At 37.4% G+C, this 26,200-nt stretch overlaps 2 protein-coding genes across 2 annotated transcripts; both read left to right on the top strand.

Moving 5' to 3' along the window:
* The first annotated feature begins 1,174 nt into the window (after positions 1–1,174).
* arhgef3l (Rho guanine nucleotide exchange factor (GEF) 3, like) lies at positions 1,175–17,007 on the top strand. Its single transcript, XM_055187901.2, has 13 exons — positions 1,175–1,707; positions 1,910–1,967; positions 2,062–2,121; positions 3,437–3,481; positions 3,855–3,962; positions 5,326–5,490; positions 8,870–8,932; positions 9,008–9,104; positions 9,376–9,452; positions 10,477–10,734; positions 12,540–12,710; positions 12,997–13,189; positions 16,187–17,007. Exons 1-13 carry the CDS (start codon positions 1,652–1,654, stop codon positions 16,432–16,434), a joined length of 1,599 nt encoding a protein of 532 aa, XP_055043876.2. The 5' UTR covers positions 1,175–1,651; the 3' UTR covers positions 16,435–17,007.
* A 702-nt stretch (positions 17,008–17,709) lies between these two features.
* On the top strand, positions 17,710–25,788 carry usp21 (ubiquitin specific peptidase 21). Its single transcript, XM_073875161.1, has 13 exons — positions 17,710–18,400; positions 19,446–19,626; positions 19,976–20,029; positions 20,127–20,244; positions 20,607–20,721; positions 21,000–21,122; positions 22,121–22,185; positions 22,267–22,370; positions 24,798–24,878; positions 24,953–25,031; positions 25,196–25,303; positions 25,385–25,499; positions 25,605–25,788. Exons 2-13 carry the CDS (start codon positions 19,477–19,479, stop codon positions 25,693–25,695), a joined length of 1,203 nt encoding a protein of 400 aa, XP_073731262.1. The 5' UTR covers positions 17,710–18,400; positions 19,446–19,476; the 3' UTR covers positions 25,696–25,788.
* The last annotated feature ends 412 nt before the right edge of the window (positions 25,789–26,200 follow it).

Consider the following 26,200-nt stretch of genomic DNA (forward strand, 5'->3'; position numbering starts at 1 on the left):
GTGTTCGGATTGTCACGTTTGTGGTTCCATTTTCCGAAATATGTGTTCTGCGTGTCGAGAGATCGTGTGTGCATCACGTGTATTGTCAAAATAAGTGCCTGCTGCACACGCGTCAAAACCGTTTATGATAAAAGAGACGCTCACGTTCCCAAAATACACGCTAGACACTTCCTTAACATTAAACTCTGATTACGCATGAGATTATGCGAGTATCTGGCAAGCGCGAGCGTCTCTTTTATCATGAACCCTTTGGACGTGTCTGCAGCAGGCAATTATTTCGGAAAGAAACGTGATGCACACACGATCTCTCAAAGCTCAGAACACATATTTTGAAATTACGAACCACACACGACAAGCTACATACAGTACATGTTGTGACGAACTTCGCATCGTGCGCCCTCAAATAAATAAGTCACCAGCCCCCACTCAAAAAGGGCTGCGCCAGTTAAAGGGTTAAATCAATCCATTTCAGCAGATATGTCTATATTATACACACTGTACCACATCTAACTTGTGCAAATGGTATTCAGTGTGCGGGCCCCCCTTGTGTACAGTGCATTTTTTCGCGGCCCCCCGAAAGAAAATTTATGACAAAAACTGTTTTAAAATGTAATATTTTAATTAAACAAAACATATGAAATTATACCTAATAGTGCTGTTGGTTAGTTGGCTTATTATTTTTTTAGGTTTAATTACACAGAATTCATGATAAATGAATGTATTTTATAAAATGTCATAAAACTGGGGCCCCCTAGCACCATCTCGCGGCCCCCAGTTTGAAAACCACTGGTATAGAGAAAGCACTATTATTAAATATTAAATATTAAATTTTTCCACTAATAATATCTGCCGATACAAAGTTTGGTGGTTTATTAATTTGCATTAACTAAATTCTAAAAATTGCATTATCTGAATGTTATTCATTCAAATAATAACTATTATTATTGCACATTAAATTGCACATTTTCTTTATGCACAGTTCAAATTCTATGCATTTTCCTGTTCTCTCTTGATTGACAGGATATATCGGCCATGACTATGAGCTGTTTTTAAACTTTTGGACGTTTTTTTATTTTATTGGCTGATATATTGGTCGGCCGATCTGCTAGTATCTACTATTTTGATTTTCATTTTGATGCTGTTACTACAGTGCGTTTGATGTATTTTCCATCACACAATATACTTCAATCATCTAGCATTTTATATGTGCTGAACAACTAGCCAAATGTATGAAGCATCTTTCACCTGTCATGTCACTGACCCAAACACAATCAGGTGATGAACCATAGACACAGAAATGGGACAGAAGATCTGGTTAACCGTCCTTTCCCTTTCAGTCATGATGTTATGTACCGGATGAGAGGATTACAGAGAAGTCATTTGTGGAGATCTCTACTGTTAACAGAGGTGGTTAAGCTTCGTTCAGCCTGACAACAGGAAGCACAGTTTTTTTTCTGCACAGGATGTGGTTTCAGACATGCGAGTGTAAGAGGAAGAGGGGAGGGTTATGAGAGGCTGCTCATCAGTTTTTTGTCTTGCTTTCTTGCTCTTTTAAAATTTGTAACAGGTGTTTCTAAGATTTATGTTCTGATTTTGAATATCATTGTCTTTTATTTGCTTGAGTTTTTTAATAAGCGTGTTTGAAGATGTTATGATAGAGGTAAAGATGGAGCCTGAAGACACGGAGTTTGATTCACAAATTTCCTGGTATGACTTTTTTTGTACAGACTTGAAGACATTTCTGTGAATTGATGCCAGCATATATACTTGGATTATTCTAAAGTTTTATTACTTACAATTGAACATTAGAAATATATTCATTTTGAATTAATTGATTCAAGTTGATGTATGCTGAAGTGAGTTATTCTATTCATGTGTATTAATTCCACTTAATATGATTTCCTGTCAGGTCTCCTGTACCTAGAGAAAGACTCCTCACCTGTGCCAACCTTCCAGATATCGCAGGGGTAATATTTCTTATATAACTAATTCAAATGGATTGATCTTGTTGAATCCTATACTTTTGAGAGACTCCAATGTGTTTGTTTGTTTTCCGAGCAGAAGAAAAGAAAGCAAGACCCAATTGATGCCGAGAACTCGTCTCGAATCTTGGAGGACTGTGTAAGTTGTTACATGTCAAACTTTATTGTGTAACTAGTATGCTGTAAAAGTTTGCTATATGGCCTTGTAGGGGTATAGTATTCTTCAAAATGTTATATAGGTGGTCTGCCTGTCACTTTTCATTAAAATATAAAGAAACGTGAGGCCAGGTGACTCCATAACAATCTGTGGCTTTCGTTGTTTGTTAAGTAGCATATCTATAATGTTAAAGTGAGCGTGCAAAAGTAAAGATATGTATGTTAATACAGTTGACAGGTGGTTACAGCGATGATGTTAAAGAATTTAGCAGGTTGTGCTTAGATGTGAGTAAAAAGCTGACATTTTACAACTCGGTTTCCTGTATCAATCCGGAAAGAAGTCTTAAATGCGTACAAACTCTCACAGAGCACATCAACTCTGTCCCATTAACTGATATTGGGTCACCTGCCGTTGCCTCATCTCATTTGTTCACATTTTGTCATTGAATAGTTTCCTATTTTTTTTTCTTCACATCTCAGGCACATGTTGTGAAAATAGAAAATAGAGGAATATTAATGGTTAAAACTATTATTTTGTTCTACCAATGCCCAGCATTTTATATAACATAAATGTTTTTATTTCTTTTCACATGTGTGTCATATATCTCAAACATGTTGACAATTTTATGTCTTTGGTAAATACCTTTACTTTATCTATCAGGTGAAGTACACATTTTGGTTAAATTTAAAGAAGTTACAAATTAAAACAGGATATAATTGAAAACAATGTCCAATGCTATAGCATTTAAAACAGAAATGCTGTATTTTTTACTGATTCTTATATGTTCACTGCTATTTAAATGGACTGAGCTCATTTGCGACCCCAAAACTAGTCATAAGGGTCCATTGTTCTTCAAGGAGTTATTATTTGAAATTGAGATTTATGCATCATCCAAAAGCTGAAAACACGCTATCCATTGATGTATTTTGGTTGGCCGAGATACAACTATTTGAAAATCTGGAATCTGAGGATGCAAAAAAATCTTTAAAGTTGTCCAAATGAAGTCCTTATCACTGCATCCACGCACAAAAATGGTTTTGATGTATTTACCGAAGGAAATGTACAAAATGTCATCATGGAACATGATCTTTACTTTATATCCTAATAATTTTTGGCATAAAAAGGCGATAAATTTAACCCAGACAATGTATTTTTGGCTATTGGTATAAATATAACCATGCGACTTAAGACTGGTTTTGTGGTCCAGGGTCACATTTGTTCTTATATTGAACTGCTAAGTCTTATTGGATGTGGTTATGTGTTGATTTCTGTGCTATTATGCACGTCTCTCTTACAGGAAGATGACGATTTTCCCATCAATGATCACATCGAGGATTCAGAGGTAACGACAACATATTTCTATTTATTTCTTGCTATTAAAACTTTTGCTTTAAGAACTGTTTAAATCCAATAAACTTGTTATTATCCAAAACCTTGTAATGAAAGACTTGAACTGTATTTTTCATTCAAACCATGATTTTTCCGTTTCATCTATTCTACGTGAAATTGAAAGTCTAAGTGTCAGTGTTAAGCTGACAGTTAATTTTCTCAGTTTCAGTAGATATCTTTACGATGGCAGGTAACTAAATATATGCACTCTGGGTTATTTGGAGGCAAACATGGACAAACCATGAGTTAAAAAAACCCAACTATGTGTAACTGAAACGAAGATTACATTTTATTGATGACCCTCATTCTCTGCTGTTGGTCATTAGGGTCCCTGTAACAAAAGAGTCAAACCAGTTGACAAAAGTTCTTCGGTTACCGGCATCATAACACCAGTAAAAACTCCTGCACTGAAGCGCTTGGGTCAGTCCATACAGGTGAGTTAAGCACGTCTTAATGTTATTAGCACATACAGTGACGTCTGCTATGTTCGTCCACCACTGGCCAAAAGTGACAGGAAATGTGTACAAAATTTGCTTTTATAGTTCATCCTCAGGCTAGGTTAAACTAAGGTTACATTAAAATAAGAGGTGTATGGTACAAAAAAGTACATAACACGTAACTTTCAAGGTATTTATTGGTCAAAATAATTTGGCAAAAAGTCGAACCACAGCATATTAGAAAATATGCATAGAAAAACAAAAAGCTCACAGTTGTTAAATCATACATTGACTGTAGTTATCTGTTATTAATATTTGTTAATTCCTATATTGTGGTCATATGTTGTAGTCATTATCCTAAGCTGTGTGTATACATTTGTTGTGTATACATTTTGCCGAGCCTCCTTTAAGTTTATACTTCAAACACACAAATGTACACAATATTTAATGCATTTAAAATAAAACATTTTTAAAAAATATAGATATTAATGGTTCAAAGTTGGACATCATAATTGTATGTTCGGATCAAGTACTAAAGTAAAAATGTTTCAAAAGCTCAATCAGATTTTTTTTGCTGGAAAGAGAGAAAAACTGTAAAATGTTTAAGTTCTGTTAAAGGTGCAGTGTGTAAATTTTAGCTGCATCTAGTGGTGAGGTTGTGAATTGCAACCAACGGCTCAGTCCACTCTCACCCCTCGCTTTTGAAACGCATAGAGAAACTATGGTAGCCGCCACCAGAAAAACATGTCATCAACGGAGGCAACTTAGTAAAAAAATGTGTCCGTTAAGGGCTTCTGTAGAAACATGGCGGCACAAAATGGCGACTTCCATGTAAGGGGACCCTCAGTGTATGTAGCTAAAACGTCTCATTCTAAGGTCATAAAAACACAATGGTTCATTATAAAAAGGTCTTTATACACCCCGATAATATAGTTTTGTATATTATTTTGCAATTCTGTCAAGAGATCCTTTTAAAAAATACACACTGCACCTTTAACAACTTTAAGTATATAAGAAGTTGTTAATGCAAAAGTGCTTTGCTGCCACATTTCTAATGTTTGATGTTCTGAGGTGTTAAAAACTATGTGTATTATAACTAGGTGTGTAACTATGAGGTTAAGTGTGTTGCTAGTTGGTTTCAGGTCAAAAGCTCACACCTCCAAGTCTCTATTCTTGCCCTTAGATAGGGCTTGGATTTTTCCTTTAATATGAGTCTATGGGATTTTATGGGATTTTGTTACTGTATCATCAACCAGCTGAAATCTGCAAGTTTGCAAAGTATTTAAGACAAACTATATGCAATTGACTTCTTGATATCTTCATTAATGTTTGTTTGATAACCTTCTATCCCCATCTCCAGCGGTCCATCAGTTTTCGGACAGAGGCTCGACCTTTACCACCAATGCCAATAAGAACACGTCAGAAGGCCTCGTCATATCCGCGACGGCGGAACAGCCAGCTATGGAGCGATACGGTGGATAGTATGAGCCAGGAGCTCAGTACCAAAGAGATCAAACGACAGGAGGTGAACTTTAACTCACATGCTTTGAAGATTATTTTTCGGTTGTTGTTAATCATAAAAGCAATTTAATTAAGAATGTTTTGAAGTGTTGAATTTAAAATCCTTTGCACCTTTTTTAAAGAGCTTTCAGCTCCCCAACTCTGTCTTCACTACCTTAGTTGTGAAACAGGAAGTGAGCTGGCATATGAGGCCATGTTCTCTATTTCAGTCTCTGAATTTCCTCCTTACCTCTACCACATTATACAAGCTGTATAGCGAGTGTGTCGAGGGAGGTAGCAATGCAAAAAAAACCGTTTGTTTGAGATACCTGACAAACCTAATGCAATAAAGCTGTTATTTATGTTTCTGGAGATCTGAAAATGATAGATGGCTTTATTCTGATATTAACATTTTGTTCACATCTGTGCATATCCAAACAAATTTCTTTCTGGGCGAAATTAGATGTCTTCCTGTATAAGCTGCGCAAAAGGTTGTGGGTTACATTCCCAGGGAACACACAGACAGTAGTAATAAAATTTGAATAGCTTGAAGTCGATTTGGATAAAAGTGTCTACCAAAGTCATAAATGTGTATTTTAGATAAGGGAAATCGGTGACAGTGTAGTGACGAAACGCACTCTATAGAGCAGTTTGTTCATTTAGGCGTGTGACGGTTCTCGGTAAAGAATCAAAACGTGCCGTTATCTTGCCACGGTTCAAGACGATGGTGCAATGAGTTTGATTCGACCACCCATCTCTAATATAGTTTGTTGAATAAAACAACGTATAAAACTGCTAATGCATCGTAATGAATAAGCTGTGCTTGTGTTTGTGTGAGAGTACCTGTCCAATCAACTCGTAGTATGCAAATCTGTTGCTAACCTCACAGTTCCTCCTCACGTGTTGGTATGTGTGTTGCGGGACCGTTTAGCATGGCAAGCGCGGGAGAAAAGTCGCTAATAGAGCCACCGCCATCTTCATTTAAGTCTGCTGTCTGGGAACATTTTGGTTTTTTAATATGCTACAGAAGTTATGGTTAAAAAACTGTAAAATTTGCACAGCGCAAGTGCTGTATGCTCAAGGCAATACATCTAATATTACGAGTCACTTGCGCCGTCATCACCAGGGTGTTGCTTATGTTGCAAGCGATCGCAGGTGAGACTGTAAAAGCACACATTGCCTTCTGTGTTTAAAGGGGACATATCATGAAAATCTGACTTTTTCGATGTTTAAAGGGGACAGAGAATGAAAAAAAAACATTTTACCTTGTCTTAGCTGAATAACGGTAGTCTACCCGCAATCACGAACATACGAAAAGTGCTAGACATTCTGAATCTGAACATCTCCGTTTCATAGAAATTCCCCATCCCCAGAAAATGGCCCTTTCCAATTCAATTCTCTTCCCTTCAAAATAATTTGCATACATCTGGCCTCTCGCCTCCAACGAGAAGTAAATTGCAGCAGTGTTCGCGAAGTTCAAGGCGAAATGTCGAGTTGTGTTCTGAAGACGACGAATTTTACATTCTTTTGAGTGGCAGCAAAGTCAGCCAATCAGCGTCAAGTGTTTGCATTTCATAATGAGGCTGCCAGTTTAGCCCTAAAGGACGCCAGATAGGTGGAAAATCAAGCTTTTAAAACCCTCCACCCTAATATAGGCATTACATATCCAAGCAAAATAATGTTGTCTACATGTCACATCACAGAACAAGGATAAATACCTAGTCAATCATTCTATGTCACCTTTTAAGTGCTATAATTGGGTCCACAGCGCTTCTATCAAGCTAGAAAATGTGAAAAAGTACAACCCAGTAACTTAGTTTTGGTAAACCATTCTCTGCAAGCATGTGAAAAAATAGGTCTTTGAAATTTGGCTCCCTTTGTGATGTCAGAAGGGGACAATACCGACCCTAAATCTGCACTATCCTTCCATGTCACTGCTGTTTAGTGCAGAGATCAGCTCATTTGCATTTAAAGGACACACCCATAAACGGCACATTTTTGCTCACACCAACAAAGTGGCAATTTTAACATGTTATAATAAATTATCTAAAACTTCACATACGTACTCTGGGGTTTTCACCAAAGATTTATTTGACAGCTTTGTGAAATGTCCCCCTGTAAATGTTAACAAGATAGTATAGAAACTTAAAAAGCAACGCAGTGTTCTAAGACGGCCATTCCCAAACTGTGGTACGCGGACCACTAGTGGTCCGTGAGGGTACTGCAGGTGGTCCGTGTAAAGGCAAAATAAAATATAAAATAATTTTTTTTTTAGAAAAATATATTTTTTTTAAGAAAAATATTTTTTTTAAGAATATGTTTTAAGAATCTGTTGTACTGATGTGATGACCAGTTATAGTTTTAGTGCTAGTAAGCCTATTTAGAGGTGCAGATAAATTCAGGACTTTGTGTAGACATATTTTATCATGAGTATTATGAGGTGGTCCGCGAAAATATTTGATTACAAATAGTGGTCCACACACACAAAAAATTTGAAAACCCCTGTTCTAAGATATTATATGTTATTTTGTTCAATAAAGCAAGTACTCTTAAGTGAAAATGTTGATTTTGGCAGAGGTTCAAAACAAAAGGTTTTTATTTTTGTAAAGAAGCCTGTTGTGACCAAAGTGTTAGGTGTTTGTAAAACTGCGACACACCGAACAGTGAGTAGATTGTACCGTTGCACCCCTAAGGGCTACTGTAGAAACATGGCGGCACTTGTAAGGGAACTCGTGGTGTATGTAGATAAAAACACCTCATTCTAAGATAATAAAAACAATACAGATCATTATTTAAGGTCTTTATACACCACTGATAATATAGTTACGTATATTATATTGCATTTCTGTCAAGAAATCCTCCTAAAAGTTACACATCTTGCAACATCTTGATCTATCTTTCATTGCACTCTTGTGTGTTAGCACATAAATGTTAATTCCTTAAATGATTGTCACTGTTATTACTAAAATGTGTCATGGTGAATGTTAAGAGCTTCTGCAGAATTTCCAGAGAACAAAATCAGGAAAAGAATGTGTGAGCATATTCTGTAAATATCTTGCCCACTAATTTCTACATTAATGTAAAGAACATTCTGTAAAAAAATATAACATTGATATTTATATTGATTGAGGAAGACCGTCTTTTAAAGATTAAAATCAAACTTTGATACTCCTAATCTCATCATTACATTATGAAACTTGAATCTTGATTTCACAGACAGGGTCATGTGCTACATATGTACAGGAATATCGAATAGCTTTGGAGTATGAAAACCACACTAAAGTGTTAACCACAGTGTCACCTTTAATCTGACAAAAATTGTGCCTAAATACAACCAGTGATCGATGTCTTTTGAAGTAAAACTTTACCTTAATTTACTAAACTCTTCATTTCCTCATCTGCAGGTCATTTATGAGTTGACTCAGGGAGAGAAGCAGCTCATTGAAGATCTTAGTCTAGTGAAAAAGGTTTGTGCAGCAGTCAATAACATACTTTTTAGTTTATATGCGTAAGATTTTAATTTGGACTATTTTGACTTACAGGTGTACTATGAACCAATGTTGAAATTAGACATTATGACAGAAAGTGAACTGGGACAGATTTTTGGAACCCTTGATTCTTTAATACCCCTTCATGAAGGTAATTATCATTTGGCTAATAGATATTTCCTTGTAGTTTTTTATACATTATAAAATAAAGTTGCTACAAACGTTTCTTTAAAGCAATGCCATTCAAGAACCATATTTGGTTTCCCAAAGAGACATTTATTTAAAGGATCTTGATTTAAAAACTATTTTGGGAATCTCATGGCATCACTGTGAAAGACCTTTTGTAACACCTCAATATGTAGCTCCTTAATTTTAAGTTGTGCTGAGGTATTGACCTTTTGAACATTTGCTTGTACATTCAGATCTTTTAGCTCGTCTTGAAGGTCTCCGCGGAGCAGAGAAGACTGTGCAGGAGGTCGGCCCGACCATGATGGATTGGGTCAGTGTTAAAAAAAGTCAAGATAACAGTGACTATTAAAAAAAAGTGTCATATTTTAAATGATTAGTACATTTTCTTACAAAAAATCCAGATGATTTACTCACCACCATGTCATCCAAAATGTTGATGTCTTTCTTTGTTCAGTCGAGAAGAAATTATGCTTTTTGAGGAAAACATTCCAGGATTTTTTTCATTTTACTGGACTTTAATGGACCCCAACACTCAACAGCTGTAATGCAGTCCAAAATTGCAGTTTCAAAGGACTCTAAATGATCTTATCTAGCGAAATGATTGTCACTTTTGGCAAGGAAGGGAGAAGATGTGCACTTTTGAACTACGACTTCTCTTCTTCCTCCGGCTGTGTGACGAGCCGCGCGACCTCACGTAATTGCGTAATGCCTTTTGAAAGGTCACGTGTTACATATATAAAACGCACATTTGCAGACCATTTTAAACAATAAACTGACACAAAGACATTAATTAGTATCATTCGACATACAACAACGTCGAAACGGTCCTCTTTCTCCACACTTGTAAACACTGGGGCGTAGTTTCGCATACGTCATCCGTGACCTCTTGACGTCATGGCGTATTACGTGAGGTCGCACTGGCGCATCACACGACCGAAGGAAGACAAGAAGTTGTGGTTTAAAAGTGCATATTTTTTATTTTTCTTGCCAAAAATGACAATCGTTTGGCTAGATAAGACCCTTATGCCTCATTTGAGATCATTTAAAGTCCTTTGAAACTGCAATTTTAAACTGCATTAAAACTGTTAAGCGTTGGGGCCCACCAAAGTCCATTAAAATGAGAAAAATTCTGGAATGTTTTCCTCAAAACACATAATTTCTTCTCAACTGAACAAAGAAAGACAAAAACATTTTGGATGACATGGTGGTGAGTAAATTATCAGGATTTTTTAAGAAAATTGACTTATCCTTTAAGGTCTTTTAAGATCACATTTACTTTTATTACTATGATTCTTAAGTCATAACTGAGCGTTTTTTTCTTTGCCTCTTCATAGTTTCCCTGTTTGGAGGCGTACATCACATATTGCTGTAACCAGGTTGGTGCAAAAGCCCTGCTGGACCAGAAGAAGCAGGACCGTCGGGTGGAGCAATTCCTTCGGCTGTGTCAGGAGTCGTCCTTCAGCAGAAAGCTGGACCTTTGGAATTTTCTGGACTTGCCTCGCAGCAGGCTGGTGAAATATCCTCTGCTGTTAAAGGAAATTCAAAAGAGTACTCCACCTGAACATCCAGATGAAGACGCTCTGCCTCAGGCTGTGAGTTTCGATTTTTACACAAGCTAACCAGCATTGTTAGAGCTTTATATGTATGTTGATAGAGAAGTTTTATGTATGCTGATATGAATTGCAGAATGATTTAGGAAGTACATTTTATTTTAATGGCTCTCAAACACATTTACCTATTCTGTTTCTCTCTGGTGGAATGTGGCATAACCTTTAAACACCAACCCTCTTCTCTACTTATGCTTCTCTTCTAGCTTCAATGCTGTTCTTTCTTGCAAATTTAGCTTTACAGTCCCTCCAGAAAAACGTGATTATGCGATCGCATGATTCAATGCATAATCAGCCAAAGTCTGCATATTTATGCGGCGGCCACATTTTTTTAAATGTGCCGCACTTTCGCCGCATAAATTGCAGATTTCTGCTCGCAAAATATGCGGGGCTTGCATGATTTTATAATCCCCCCATTTTCGTAGCAAAACGTCATATATATCTTAGCAGAAAGATGAAAAATGTTGCATTTACTTCACACAAGCGCAGCCATGTCCCCTGTTGTCATGGGAATGTTAGGAAGTGACGTAATTACGCGATGTGAACATCAATGAAAAGCTGCAAACTGTTTTTGCAAGTTCACACAGTTTTTATATACTTTGCTTAGTGTTGGCTCTTAGGGCAAAATGTTATAATTTTTAAGTCACTTAAAATCTTGTGCTAAATAAAAAATATAAGTAAGGAATAACGACGGGCCGTTGAATTATTCGAAAATAATGTCTAAGCGTTAATGCGGCCATGATGCAATGCACATAATAGGTTCATTATGTTAGTTAAACTTGGTGTAGTGATATGAATCTGTAATGCAGTTGACAGACCTGGAACTACTTCATAGGTGTGAATTTACTAAAAAGTAATGCTCACCCTTAAAGGAAAACACCACAGTTTTTCAATATTTTACTATGTTCTTACCTCAGCTTAAACAAATTAATACACACCTATCTTTTTTCAATGCATGCACATTTAATCTTTGTACAGTGCCTCATGAATGTGTTAGCATTTAGCCTAGCCCCATTCACCCCCCGGGATGCAAACAGGGATGAATCCAGAAGCCACCAAACACTTCCATATCTTCCCCCCCTAAAGACTGTTACGAGTAGCTACACCAGTAAGTATGGTGGTACAAAATAAAACTTTTGTTTGGAGCCATAGGAATGAATGGGGCTAGGCTAAATGCTAACACATTTACAAAGCGCTGTATAAAGACTAAAAGTTCACGCATTGAATAAAGATAGGCATGTATTAATTCATCTAAGTTGAGGTCAGAACATAGTAAAATATTGACAGGGCGATGCGATTGCAACGAAAACATGCGCTATTCACCTCAAATGCGTCTTCGCGCAATATAGAAAATATTTAACTCAAGCGAAAAATTTGCATGCCACAAAGTCAAAAGGGGGAGTGCACAATGTTTGAAGCCAATGTTGACATTTGAAATCACCTAAACATGCACGCCCCTACTTCAATAGAATTTGGGCCTTCTTTTGATAGACCCGCAACCCCGCCAAGGATGTTGGTTAGTAGACAAGCCCCTTGTAGGACTGCTGATTGGCTACAAGTGTGTTTTGGTAGTCGGCCCGACTCCCTTTTCTGAAGTGTTTTTCAAACATTGTGCACTCCGCCTTTAAATCCCGCGAGTAATCCAAAGCGAGATACTCTAGATTTGACTAAGCTGTTGGTTGCACTTCACAGTCTCACCACTAGATGCTGCTAAAAATTCAGGTTGAAGCGTTTCCCACCTAATTTACATGACATCACATGTAATCTTTCATGTGTTGTTGTTACCTCAGATGGATTTAATCCAAAGGATTATAACAGAAGTAAATCTCAAGACTGGAGAGGCGGAGTGTCAGTTTTACAGACGGGGTCTGTGCTACTCAGAAGACGGTCAGAGGGTTCCGGAGATTCAGGCCTCTCGGTTTCTCTACTGCCATGGTGAACTGAAGAGCACTAAAGGACATGTAAGCACCTTCCTTATACATATTTATTGTAGGTTTACAAAATAATACTTAAGTCAGTACTTGACCTTTTTCTAGAAATGTGTATTAGATTGCCCGTAGCTCAACTTGTAGAACATGACGCTTGCAATGCTGAGATCATGGGTTCAATTTCCAGGGATGCATGTAGTCAGTCACTTTGTGTAAAAGCGTCTGCCACATACATAATAGTAAATAACTAAGCAATTTGTTATCTTGTGTTTAGTCTATCTCTATTTTCACTTGGACATTTCGCTTTATTGTCATCTAGAAGCTGCACGTGTTTCTCTTCGAGCTAGTGTTGGTTTTGACCCGACCGATGGCACAGGACAGGGAAGGGCCGGTCCAGTTTCAGGTGTATCGTCAACCTCTTCCCGCTGCTCATCTTCATCTGGAGGACCTACCCGATGGAGAACCGAGCAGTTCTGGATCTTTTCGTGGAGCCTTTACTGGGAATGATAAAGGTAACATCGATGCTTTTCATGCTTAGCAGAAATATTTTGTGTAGTGATACTGTGATGTGTTGTTTGGACAATGTGTTGTTTGCGTCAGGGTAACAAGCACATGTTCCTCACTTTGCAAGCATGTGATGCATATAGGAAGCATAAACCAACAAATATTTTTTTCTTAGTCATGCCAAGTTAAATTTTAGGACAGAAGTTGAATCAAAGTGCTTGGTAAACAGCAACGTAAGAGAAATAAACAATGAGCTCAAAAGAAAGGAAACTTATTTATTTATTTAAAAAAATAAAGTAAGAAATTGTATGCAAAGCAATAATAATATTAAAATGACAAAATGTAATTATCAGTTGATTCTGAGACTCTGTAAACACAGAATTTAAATGTAAAGAATAAAAATAGTTTTAAAAATAGCTATCAGGAAGGGAATGCCGCAATGTAAATATATTGATAGTTGTAAAGTTTATTATTTAGTCAGTTTATATTCAGGCTGGATGTCATTGTAAAATCTTTTTTGGTGGTGTTGTGCACCATCTGGAGGACATTTTTGTATGTATGTAGAAATGTTTTATTACTTACCCATCAAAATTATGATTCACTTTTTTTATGAGTTAGCATTTATCTTTTAAGTATTTACTTGACTCTTAAATAAAACAGTAAGGGAAATATATTTCCGTATTCTGGCATCAGTTACCATAGTCGGACATGCATTTAAAGGCTCCCAAATTTATTTCTATTTTCAGTATCGATGTCTAGAAAATAAGATAAAATATTTTAAACATTGTATATAATGTGCACAACCGGGCAACAAGATTAAAGCAGACATATAGTGCCATTTCATATTTTCCTTTGTCTTTGGTGTGTTAAAAGCTGTTTTTGCATATAGATGATCCATAAAGCAGCAAAGATTAAAGTCTCAAAACCAAAGAGATATAAAAGTGAAGACTTATTCATGCCTTCCTAAAACGCCTCATTTAGACACGCCCCCACATATCTACATCACTGTGTGGGAAGATTTGCATAACACCGGCCAAATGTATACGCAAAGAAACAAGGCGTAACTTTTATTCTCGCTGTAGTATTGCCATTTTGTGGAGACGGTGTGCTTTGGGAGCAGATATTCCAAATAAGGGGCGTAACATTTCCATCACGCGCTTGAGGTATTACCGTGGGTTCACACAAGCCGCGTTTGAGGCGTCAAATTTGCATCAACCGCGTCTAGTTTGCCGCTTGAACACTTTAGGTTTACTCGGTTTATTCGCGCATGAAAGCCGGGCGTGAAATTCTTGTCATCGAGACATTCACGTGGAAATTCGCGCCATGGGAGGGGCTTTTGCGACTCGCGCTCGCTTTCTGTAATCATGCCACTACTAGAGCAAGCTCCTGATTGGTTAACACGGCGCGTTTTTTCCGCCAAAGTTCACATTTTTCAACTTGCGTCATTGCCATGGCAACGCTCAATTCGCGCCATTCGTGGGAACTAGACGCGCGCATTCACACCCCGAGACCTCCAGACGCGCGTCAACGCGTCTTTACATTGACTTAACATTGAAATCACTCGTGCTTGACGCCTCTACCACTGCTGGTCTGAACGCACCATTAGGCCAATGCACTGGATAGAGACAGAGCGCAGCGCGTCATAACCTGAAAACCACGCCCACCGGGGGGGAAATCAGTCCAACCGTCTCCATTGACTTTGTATTGCGAGAAGCCGCCTCCTTGTCATTTCTGGCTTATAACAAAAAACTGAATAATGCCTAAAAGCTGCTGTGTGACAATATGTACAGCTAACAAGCCAAAGAACCCAGAAATAAGTTTTTATAAGCTGTCGAGCCGTAAAACCCAGTCTTTAAGGAGAATAAAGTGGATCGCCGACTCCGTTTCCCCCGATTGGACGCAGTTTTACTAATAGAAGTACTATGAAAAGTTGCCTGTTTCCATTTCTGTGTCTAAACGCTCGTTTTTTGAAGTCGACAGCTTATAAAAACTTTTTTTTTTTGGCGTGTTAGATGTACACCTTGTCACACAGCAGCTTTTAGGTATTATTCTGTTTTTAAGTTTTATAAGCTGTCGACCCCAAAAAACGAGTGTTTAAAGACACAAAAATGGAAACAGGCAACTTTTCATAGTACTTCTATTAGTAGAACTGCATCCACTAGGGGGAAACGTAGTCGGCGATCCACTTTATTCTCCTTAAAGACTGGGTTTTACGGCTCGACAGCTTATAAAAACTTATTTCTGGGTTCTTTGGCTTGTTAGCTGTACATATTGTCACACAGCAGCTTTTAGGCATTATTCAGTTTGTTGTTATAAGCCAGAAATGACAAGGAGGCGGCTTCTCGCAATACAAAGTCAATGGAGACGATTGGATTGATTTCCCCCCCAGTGGGCGTGGTTTTCAAATTTGCATAACTGCGCTCTGTCTCTATAGCAGGCCAATCAGAGCACATTGTGCTTTTCAAAACGATGAGTTTTGTAAAAATCGCCATGTTTCAGAAAGGCTGGACATAGAGGAGCAATTATAATGTATGTATTATGTTGATAATATTTGTGTTTTTTTACCTTAAACCACGTAAATACAAAATATTTTTGTTTATATTACCACTTTAATTATAAAAAACAACTACACAAAATTATCGAAATATGCATAAAACAATGGTTTGCAGTAATTGTGATTTTAATACTTTAGAAAGTTATGTATAGTCAAAGTTTTAGGTTTATACAAATAGCAAAGAGACAAGACATAGTCAGTGATGCTTTCTTTTCTTAGAAAGTAATATTTTATGAATTGATTTTACAACTAATGTATTATCGTATTGGAAATCTTATCTTGCATTGCTCAATAGTTACAAAATATTCCATCAATATCATGCAGCACAACACTGAGAGTTTTGCATAAATGTCCTATTTAGTTGACGTTAAATATCCAGTTTCTAATTGTTTCATGTTTATATTATCCCATTTCTCTCCATCCTCCACATCTTCTTGGTCTGATCTCTCAGTGAAGAACTGTTTTCGTGTGAGCACCACAGGACGATCCAAGTCTCAATCCCACAGCCTGCAGGCCAATGACTCCTTCAACAAGCAGCAATGGATTTCCTGTCTGCGCCAAGCAATGGTCCAATCACGAGACAAACAGGCTCAAACCGGCCAATACAAACCCTCAGACCGTTTAAGCCCCGACCCGGCGCTCCATAACAACATTGCTGAACTGAACCTAAACTCTGATGTGGAGATGCAAGACACATAGACCGAGGCTGGATATGCTCTCTGGTTCTCATTCACAATCAGATACAGATTTGATTTGTAATGTGACAGTGAGCATTCTCAGGACACATGAGATCACTCGGTTGCTGTCTCGCATTTTGTTTAGAGAACGTGTAGCAATATGTATTCATACTGTATGTGGATGTTTGCTGGTACCAGATGGAAGTATTCTGTATTAGATTTATGCTTCTAGCCTTACCTGTTTATTTTTTATTGAGATTGATTGTGATATATGTTTTATTCATTATTTAAATTGCGCCTCATTCTTTTCCATCTGATCTGGTTAATAAACCACAAAACCTGTTTAGTTTAGTTTGAATGGTAAAAAGGGTTACTTGTATGTTTGCTTTTCATCATTGCACTTTGGCAGTATGATGGGTCATATTATCCTACTTCATTTTTTTTATACAACCTGAATGTAGCACAAATGCTTTTATGCCTTACTGTATATCCTAATTTAGAGGTAATCTAAGGCATTTTAAAAAGTATTTGTTCCCATTTATTCTTACAGTGCATAATGGTACTATTTCTTTTTCAATAAACTGACAATGTCCAACAGATTTAGTTGTATAGCACAGGTTTGCAAAAGTCTTTTATTGTACAGAACCATATAGCAGTGGTTCTCTAAATGTATTAGCACGTGCCCCCCTCGGATTTTAATAAAAAAAAAAAAAACATTAAATTATCCAATGTAGTGCTGTTGCCTAAAGGGACACTCCACTTTTTTTGAAAATTGCTCATTTTCCAGCTCTTTAAGAGTTAAATAGTTGATTCTTGCCGTTTCTTGGAATCCATTCAGCTGATATCCGGGTCTGGCGCTGGCACTTTTGGCATGGCTTGGCACGGTCCATTGAGTCTGGTTGGACCATTAGCATCGCGCAAAAAAAATAACCAAAGAGTTTTGATATTTTTCATATTTAAAACTTGACTCTTCTGTAGTTACATCGTGTACTAAGACCGATTTTTCTAGGCAGATATGGCTAGGAACTATACTCTCAAACTGGCGTAATAATCAAGGACTTTGCTGCCGTAACATGGCTGCAGGAGGAGCGATGATATTACGCAGCAGCCGAAGATAGTCCCCTTAGTATCTTTCCATAGCAGGGGACTATTTTCGGCTGCTGCCTGGTATCGTTGCGCCTCCTTCGGCCATGTTGCGGCAGCGAGGTTCTTGATTATTATGCCAGAATGAGAGTAAAAATATTGAAAGTCTTTGGTTATTTTTTGGCATGATGCTAATGGTCTGGTCGGATTCGGTGGATTGTGCTGAGCTGTGCTGGGGGTGGTACCGCCAGACCCGGAGATCAGCTGAATGGATTCCAAAACGGAAAAAACGTTTATCACTAGGGGAGCTGGAAAATGAACATATTTTCAAAAAAAGTGAATAGTAATATGATTATTAAATCAACAAAAACATACTGAATTGTTTTTTACAGGTATTATATATAACATGTGACCCTGTGTGTGTAAATCCATAATCTAAAGTCTCATAATCTAATGATGAGTATTAAAGTTTGATTTCAATCTTTGACATGATCTTACTCAGTCAAAATTAAACATATCAATGTTAAAATCTCACTCATTGTTCTTTATGTAGAATGATCTTATGTAAAAAACAATGAATCACTAAAAATGACTTTAGCTGGGTTTTCACAGACTGGGTCACATGTACTGTATGTACTAGTCGCTGTTAAAAATTGTGAAAGTAAGTGGCTAGACACATCTGAGCGCCAAAGCTGTTCTTAAACAGAGACACAGACATGGCTATATATAGAAGGTCCTGAAAGGAGAGAGGAAAGATTAGCCATGATTAAATCTGCTTGACAATCACAGGAACAGGACAGCAGGTGTAATAAGAGGGAAACAAATGCTTTCATATCATAAAATTGTGCTAATGGGTGGATAAACAAAAACAGAATATTGGTGAAGACGACAGCGGGTTTGTAAGGGTGAGTAAGAAATGTTTGTCTTATGCACTGTGATTGTGATGTGTTTAGCAAAATAATTCAAGTACAAACTGAACTCACTTTGGAGAAATGCATCTACTGATTGAACAAATGTATATAAACATATCATTATTTACTCTGTTTTGTTAGAATGCATTTCAATGTATTTAAATTGTGATTTATTCCTCTATACAGTAAGCATTACAGTATAAAAAATGCAGTATTGGTTTCAAATCAACATAATATTTGTATGATACACTGTAACAAGTGAACAGTTGGATCAACTTAAAAAAGTACTTCAATTGGTAACACCTAAAAATGTATTTATATGTTTAGGTAAAAATATTTTAAGTGTAAAATTTAAGTTGAAACAACTTACTTTTTTTAGGTGTTACCAATTGAAGTATTTAAGTTGATCCAACTTTCACTTTTTAGAGTGTACTTTCACTTAACAAATTTAGTTATGTGAACTTATCCCAAATCAAAAACAGTGAGTTGAATTGCCTTGGGCTTTTTACGTCTTGTACCTAGATTTTTAAGTTTAAACAACTTGAATTTACAATTTATTTTAACTTTCTTGAATGAGTTATTTGCTAAAAATTATAAAAATAAAAAACTTTATTTGTGTATCACCGAGCCCCTAAGGTGACATTGGAGTGAAAGTTTAGTTTCATGTTTCTTTATTTTTATTTTTTGCACGTGAAACTTTCATGTGCTCACGCGAAACCCTTATGGGCAGAATTTACGTGAAACTTTCGCGCGCACGTGAAACTTTCATGTGAGCATGCAAAACTAAACGCGGTAGTTTCACGTGCCCACGCGAAAGTTTCACGTGAGCATGCGATAGTTTCACGTGAGCACGCAAATGTTACTAAATTTTTTACTAAATTTTATTTTTGCTCCATGTCCCCTTATGGGCTCTGTATATATACTCACTAGTCAAGAAAGTTTAAAATAATTGTAATTTTAATTGATTAAACCTTAAGTGCAACAAGGACTTTTTTACACCCTAGGAGCCTTATATTCACATATATTATTTTATGCATAGGTGTAGGATCACTCGGCACACAGAATAGGTAATGCCAAGAAACGAATCAATGGACAACACGTGTCAGGCCATGTACCGCACATTAGCTACTCAAAATGGCCTTCAGCCAGAACACGTGGACATATCACAGTCTGTATTATACACGTCCATCATGGGTCTTCTTCTGGTGACGGACAAAGAGGTGAGACACTGTCTGTTTGATACATTTACATTGAGTATTTATATTCTTATAATCACCACATCTTCACTAGTAAGTTAAGTATATGTGGTCTTAACCTCAGTGTACATGATAGCATCTTTCTTCCTGCTGTAATTGGATCAGAGCTCTATAAACGGACAATCACAGTACAGTAAATACAGTATGGCTGTTACTGGTTGTGATGTAATTATGCAAAGGTCTGCATAAGTTTGATGCCAGGAGACACGCATGCTGACAAAATAAATGTATAGATTGAATGCACTAAATTGCTTTGGATAAGTGTCCGGCAAATACATAAATGTAAATGCTGTTAAATTTTTTTACTCTACAGAGAGAACTGCAACTGGGCAGTGGACAAATTGGACTGTGCAACGTTGGAAACACTGTATGTCCCAAATCTCAAGTGTTATGATATTTGCATGAGACAAAGCATTACTCTGAAGTCACGAAGTCTCTCATGCCTATATTTATTTTATTTACAGTGTTTCCTCAATGCCATTGTGCAGTGTCTCTCCCACACTCGTGGTCTTCGGGACTATTGTCTGAGGAAAGCGTATCTTCATGACAAGTACTCAAATCAAGAGCCTGTGCTTATGAATGGTCTGCCACCTTATATTAGCGATGTATTAGTACAGTAAATTATGATTCACTTAAAGGCAGGGTGCATGTTCTCTGAAAGCTAATGTTGACATATGAAATCACCTAAACAAACACGCCCCTACCCCAATCAAATCTGGACCTTCTTTTGATAGACCCGCCCCACATATGCACAAACCAGGCAACGGTGCCGGTTCCAAAGTGATTTTTAAAAATCATGCACCCCGCCTTTAATGCCTAATGTAAGATGCTATGGCTCGGTTTTGGCACAAATGAAGTTTATAATTGTAACATACAAGCATGCAGGTTTCTTTGCTATTGTCCTGTCTTTATCACTTTTTACATTTTGGGGGGGGTTATTGTAGATTTCTCAGACGTTTTGGCCGGATTGTGGGAATGTGATGGTGGAGAAACCACAGTGAACCCTGGGAAGTTTTATCGCATGTTTAAAGAGGCAGTGCCTCGCTTCATTGGCTACAGGTGTGTACTATAATGTTTTAGGCTTTTTATTTGATAGTCTAATGAGCACATAATGGAAATGGGTTCATGCTCAGCTGGTATGGTGCTAACAATGTCAAGGTCGTGGGTTTGATTCTCAGTAATGCTAATAAAAAATGTAATTTTTAATGCACTGTAAGGCTAAAAGCTTCTATCAAATTAATACATGTAAGTATATGTAATTATATTAACATGTTACAGTCAATATTACAGTCATTGTAGAATGTGTTTTATATTTTTTTCTTCTCTCACGTACATAGTCAACAAGATGCCCAGGAGTTCTTACGGTTTCTTCTGGATAGGCTACATACAGAAATTAACCGTCGCCCATCCCATCGTCCTGCGGTTCTTGCAATTAAGGAACCAAAATATTCACGATTCAGGTACCTGGAGAAGTGACTGAAAGAAAGAAACTAGTACTGTGTATAGTTCAAACCAGGTTTAAAGGCGGGGTGCACGATCTCTGAAAGCCAATGTTGACATTTGAAATCACCTAAACCAGGGGTGGGGAACCCTGGTCCTGGAGGGCCACTGTCCTGCAGAGTTTAGTTCCAACCCTAATTAAACACACCTGAAAAATCTAATTAAAGTCTTCAGGGTTACTTGAAAATGAAATTCAGGTGTGTTTGTTTAGGGTTGGAACTAAACTGTGCAGAACAGTGGCCCTCCAGGACCCAGGGTTCCCCACTCCTGACCTAAACAAACACACCCCTACCCCAATATAATCTGGACCATCTTTTGATAGACTCGCCCCACACATACGCAACCCAGGCAATGATGTTGGTTACTAGACACGCCCCTTACTGCTGATTGGCTACAATTGTGTTTTGGTACTCGGCCCGGCTGCCTTTTCCAAAACATTTCTCAAAAATCGTGCGCCCCGCCTTTAACTTTGCTCTCAGGAAACCCCATATTTAAAGGTGCACTTTGTAGATTTTTAGCGGCATCTAGCAGTAAGCTTGTGAATTGCAACCAACGGCTCAGTCCACAGCTCACCACACTCCCTTTCAAAACGTATAGAGAAGTTATGGTACATGAAGTTACGGATAACAAACATGTCACCATCTAAGAAAACAGTGACAAAATGAGCTCTGTGGAGCAGTTTGTCCGTTTAGGGCTATTGTAGAAACATGGCGGCGACTTCCACGTAAGGGGTCCCGATATAAAGACTGCTCATTTCAAGGTAATAAAAACAATACAGTTCATTATGTAAGGTATTTATACACCACTAATAATATAGTTATGTATATTACATTGCATTTTTGTCAAGAGATTCTTGTATAAGTTACACAATGCACCTAGCATATCCTAGCATAATTTTCCCTTGGAAACACATTTTTGGGTCGCAACATATGAGTTCTTTATACGATTTCTCCTGCAGGATTTCAGATGAAGCTTTGGATATGTGGCAGAAACATCTGGACAGGGATGACAGTAAGATTGTAGGTAAGCAAGAAGAGCTGTTATAATTTTTTCATCATTTTTGTACTTTTTTTTTAAGTAACGTTTGTCACACTCCTGCCATAGATCTGTTCTCGGGTCAGTTGCGCAGTTCCCTGAACTGTTCTGTCTGCTCACATTACTCCAACACTTTTGATGTGTTTTGTGACCTTTCGCTCCCAATCCCAAAGGTAACGAACGATCTTTACCAGGTCCTATCCTCAATTTCTATAGTGTGTGTTGAGTATGTGACGTTTATAAATGTACAGCGCTTAACAAATTTATTAAACCCCCTGTATATTTTTGTCATAGACCATCCTGCATCAAAAAGTACTTTAATGCACACTCTTTACTTTGAGTGAGGTATGTCAAACCAAATGTGTGTTTTTATACACAAATTTGAGCCAACACATTCAGCTTCTCCTAAAAGCCAGAAATTCAGAAGTTTAAAATTTAACCATTAAACCATATTTTCTATTGAAGTTGCATTGTGTAACTTTAGAAGGATCTCTTGAAAGAAATGGTATATAATATACTTAAAAGATTAGTCCATTTTCTTAAAAAAAAATCCAGATAATTTACTCACACCATGTCGTCCAAACTGTTCATGTCTTTCTTTGTTCAGTCAAGAAGAAATTATATTTTTTAAGGGAAAACATTCCAGGATTTTTCTCATTTTAATGGAGTTTAATGGACCCCAACACTTAACAGTTTTAATGCAGTTTAAAATTGCAGTTTCAAGGGACTCTGGACGATCCCAAGCGGGGCGTGGGGGTCTTATCTAGCGAAACGATTGTAGTTTTTGACAAGAGAATTAGGAATGTGCACTTTTAAACCACAAGTTCTTGTCTGTCTCCGGTCCTGTGACGCGCCAGCGCGACCACACGTAATTGCGTAATGACTTCGAAAGGTCACGTGTTACATATATGAAACGCATATTTGCGGACCATTTTAAACAATAAACTGACACAAAGACATTAATTAATATCATTCCACATACAACAACATCAGAACGGTCCTCTTTCTCCACACTTGTAAACACTGGGGCGTAGTTTCGCATACGTCATCCGTGACCTCTTGACGTGATGACATATTGCGTTGGATGGCGCTGGCTCGTCGCATAGCTGGAGGAAGAGGAGAAGTTGTGATTTGAAAGTGCATGTTTTTTATTTTTCTTGCCGAAGGTGACAGTCGTTTCGCTGGATGGGACCTTTGTGCCTCGTTTGGGATCGTTTGGAGTCCTTTGGGGCTGCAATTTTGAACTGCATTGGAGCTGTTGTGTTGGGGTCCATTAGGGTCCATTAGAATGGGAAAAATCCTGGAATGGTTTCCTCAAAAAACATCATTTCTTCTCGACTGAACAAAAAAAGACATCAACATTTTGGATGACATGGTGGTGAGTAAATTACCTGGATTTTTTTCAAAAGAAAATTGACTAATCCTTTAACTATATTAACAGTGGTGTCTAAAGACCTTACAAAATAAACTGTATTGTTTTTATTACTTTAGAATAAGTCATTTTTATCCACATACATGGCAGGTCCCCTTACATTGATGTCGCCATTTTGTGCCCCCATTTTTTTTATAGTAGGTCTAAATGGATAAACTGTTCTACAGAGCGTGTTATATTGTGTCACTACGTTGTCTCAGACGATGACATGTTTGTCCTGTGGTGGCTACCGTAGCTTTTCTCTGCATTTTAAAAGAGAGGACTGAGCCCTTGGTTACAAGTCACAGTTTCAACTGTAGGTGCCGCTAAAATGGACCTTTAAAGATGCAGTGTGTAAATTTTTGCGGCATCTAATGGTGAGGTTGCGAATTGCAACCAACGGTTTAATCCACTGCTCACCCCTCGCTTTTGAAACACATAGAAGAGAAGCTACGGTAGCCACCACCAGACAAACATGTCATCGTCGGAGACAACTTAGTAAAAAATGTGTCCATTTAGGGCTTCTGTAGAAAAATGGCGGCACAAAATGGCGACTTCCATGTAAGGGGACCCCCAGTGTATGTAGATAAAAAGGTCTCGTTCTAAGGTAATAAACACATAACAGTTCATTATGAAAGGTCTTTATACACCCCTGATAATATAGTTTTGTATATTATTTTGCATTTCTGTCAAGAGATCCTTCTAAAAATTACACACTGCACCTTTAAGGACTGCATGTAGATAACTGTAATTGGGCATCTGAATAAAAATAATAAAGTGCTTTACTATTATGCCGGCCTTTCTTGTAAAACAGTCAATTAAAAAAATTAAACTACATTAAAATAAAAAAATAACCACATTAGAAATACTACACTAAGATAAACAAGGTGTCACTAGGTGGGACATTTTCAAAAAGTACACATTTTTATCTAGAGAGTGCATTTTAGTACCTCAAAGCCTTTTCAAAAAGGTGCCGTTCCAGTGACAGCTTATTCCACATATTGGTGAATTTACAAAAACATAAAAATATAATTTTGGTAATCACCAATACTGTTGGTTTTTAGGCAGTTGTGGCACAAACATTGGATGGAGGTCTAATACATTTGTTTAGCACTGATTATACAGACTGAGATTATAATAATAATTTTATAATACAAGTCATTTTGTTGTTATTGTGTTGTTGCTGAAGAAGAGTGTCCAAATTGTCACACTGAAAGAGTGTTTAGATCTCTTCTCACAGGAGGAGAAACTTGATAAAGAAAATTCACCGGTAAGTGAAGAACATAGAGATAAATCCTTTTGCATGTTGCATCTTTGATAACTTTGAAATGTAATGTGTTGTAGATGTGTGAGCGGTGTAATCGTCGTACTGAGAGCACTAAAAGACTGACCATACAAAGGTTCCCTAGGATCCTGGTGATACGTATCCTTCATGACCAAACAACACTGATTGGGTGAATCAGATGGTGATTATTTGTGGGGTTTTTTATCAACTTGTGGCCAACATGGCAAACCACAGATGACGAATCACTGCTCAAGGCATACAAAAGGTTTATACTCATTGATATACTTAACTTGCCGTATTAGACCTGAATCGATTTACCATGTCAAGGTACTCAGTCTGTAAAAGCTCAGTGTCTGTTTCATTTCCTCTGCACGGGTTGGATCTGGGGCCATTTGGACCGGTTGACTGTGGTGAGCTGTGTTACTTTTAAATGATTAGTGATGCATGTTATGTCTGAGGTTTATGCAACATGGTTTAATGTTTCCTTTTAGGTCCTGTGCTGTATGATTTGTATGCAGTGTGCAATCATTCAGGCACTGTAAATATGGGTCACTACACGGCTGTATGTCGAGAGGAGGAGGGCTGGTGCTGTTACAATGACTCATGGTGGGTGGAGCTTTAACTCTGACCTATCATAATGAATGATTAATAGTTAATTCTTACAGCATATGATGTTTGGTGTTTAAATACTAATACTGTTTTTCCCCATAGTGTAACTGCAATACATGAGAAGAAACTTCAGTCCAATCAAGCTTATATTCTCTTCTATGAGCTTAAAAGCTGCAATATCACCAGCCAATAAAGAGAAAGTACACTGCTTGTTACAGGGATAGTTAACTTTAAAATTATGTCGTGATTTACTCATCCTCATGTTGTTCTGAACCTGTATGAATTTCTTTTTCTGATGGACACAGGGGAGGATATTTTGAGAAATGATGGTAAACACACAGCAGTAAGTGACCATTGACTTCCATAGTAGGAAAAAATATTTTGGAAGTATTGTGATAAATGACTAAGAAAATATTTTGATAAATGATGGTAAGCACACAGTTGACAATACCCATTAAATTCCATCATGTTTTATTCCTACTATGGAAGTTTAGTGTCACTTGCTGCTGTGTGTTTGCCATCATTTCTCAAGGTGTCTTCTTTTTTGTTCATCGGGAAGGATAAATTCGTACAGGTTTAGAACAACATGAGGATGACTAAATGATGACAGAATTTTCATTTTAAAGTGAACTAAAAATTACACTCTTAAAAAATGGTGTTAAATGATGCCATAGAAAAAACGTTTTTGGCTGTATGGT

The sequence above is a fragment of the Misgurnus anguillicaudatus genome, chromosome 13 (assembly GCF_027580225.2).
Source record: "Misgurnus anguillicaudatus chromosome 13, ASM2758022v2, whole genome shotgun sequence".
Classification (NCBI taxonomy): Eukaryota; Metazoa; Chordata; class Actinopteri; order Cypriniformes; family Cobitidae; genus Misgurnus; species Misgurnus anguillicaudatus.